Below are 1329 nucleotides of genomic sequence, written 5' to 3'. Positions count from 1 at the left end.
CGCGACCAGAAGTGGCACGACAAGCAGTACAAGAAGGCGCACCTGGGCACGGCGCTCAAGGCCAACCCGTTCGGCGGCGCCTCGCACGCCAAGGGTATCGTCCTCGAGAAGGTGTAAGTGCCGCCCGCCCCGCCGACGGCATCAGTGGGAGCAGATCGGGAATTCTGAGATAAACAGTGGGATACCGGAGCAGGCTGGTGGACTTACCTCCCAAGTGGGCTGAGATGTTTTAAATGCAGAATAGTTATGTGCCGGTGCTGCAGTTCTCCAGAGGGAAAAAAATTTTTACGCAGCTGCCACTGGATGGGTGGCAGCCTCCCCACAGAAGTATTTATTTTACTGCTATGCACCTACCCTAGATAATGCCAGAAATCCAAAATGGTTCAAGCTTCCATCCTCAGCCTTTTTATTGCGAGCGTGAGTGGAGGCTGAGGTGACCAGTGCGTGCAGGCAGCGTTCGCAGAGTAATAAACCGCCCGGGGAAACTCCTGACACCGAGACCCGCTGGCAGGGAACAGCCAAGGAAACTCTCCCTGCCAAGGGGCACCTAGTGCAGGCACTTTGGACTCCCAAGCTGAGGCTTTTGACTCCCAAGCTAGAGCCAGGAGTTGTCTGGGAGAATCTGGAGAATTGTTTGGGAGAGTTTCAGTGGGGAGAGGGCACATTAGGAACCATTCTGACATTCAGCAGTAGAGAGAGTGGTGCTCGGGTTTTAATGCTATGTCAAATGAGCCTCTCCAAGTTTCTTACTGCTTTGTAAAACAGTATATTAATGATTTTAAAGCAATTCCTTTGTAATTTCAGCGGCGTAGAAGCTAAGCAGCCCAATTCTGCAATCAGGAAATGTGTCCGAGTCCAGCTGATTAAGAACGGCAAAAAAATAACAGCTTTTGTGCCCAACGATGGTTGCCTGAACTTCATTGAGGTGAGCGGCTTGCATCTACAATCAGCACTAGTAACTGCTCCAGTGTAAGGGTGCTCAGTAGTTATGTTTTTGGCCCTACGCCCTCGGGGGGGAGGGACGAGCCGCACTCAGATGAAAGCTGATTTCCCGCTTAGCAAGGAGGACAGTGAAATCACTGAGCTTGAATTTTCAAGCCAACTTCTTCGGCAAATGCCTCAGTTGTACATGGGCATGTAAACTTATGAAAGCAGCACTTTAATGTAGTCCTAAACTTGAGCTGTTATTTGAATTAAATACAACTTTTTTTTTTTTTTTTTGAATGACTTGATAATTCCAGGAAAACGATGAAGTCCTGGTGGCTGGTTTTGGTCGCAAGGGTCACGCTGTGGGTGACATTCCTGGAGTCCGTTTCAAGGTTGTCAAAG

At 49.4% G+C, this 1329-nt stretch overlaps 1 protein-coding gene across 1 annotated transcript; it reads left to right on the top strand.

Moving 5' to 3' along the window:
* Positions 1-3: 3 nt before the first annotated feature.
* LOC112945102 (40S ribosomal protein S23) lies at positions 4-1326 on the top strand (the record flags this gene model as incomplete). Its single annotated transcript, XM_026036613.1, has 3 exons — positions 4-113; positions 805-925; positions 1242-1326. Coding segments are annotated over 3 exons (316 nt in total), but the record flags the coding sequence as incomplete, so codon positions are not given.
* Positions 1327-1329: the final 3 nt, after the last annotated feature.

This window comes from Nothoprocta perdicaria, unplaced genomic scaffold (assembly GCF_003342845.1).
Source record: "Nothoprocta perdicaria isolate Ctin4 unplaced genomic scaffold, notPer1 scaffold_1817, whole genome shotgun sequence".
NCBI classification, from domain to species: Eukaryota; Metazoa; Chordata; class Aves; order Tinamiformes; family Tinamidae; genus Nothoprocta; species Nothoprocta perdicaria.
The sequence above is the reverse complement of the archived record's forward strand: the minus strand, read 5'-3'. Positions and strand labels throughout refer to the sequence as shown.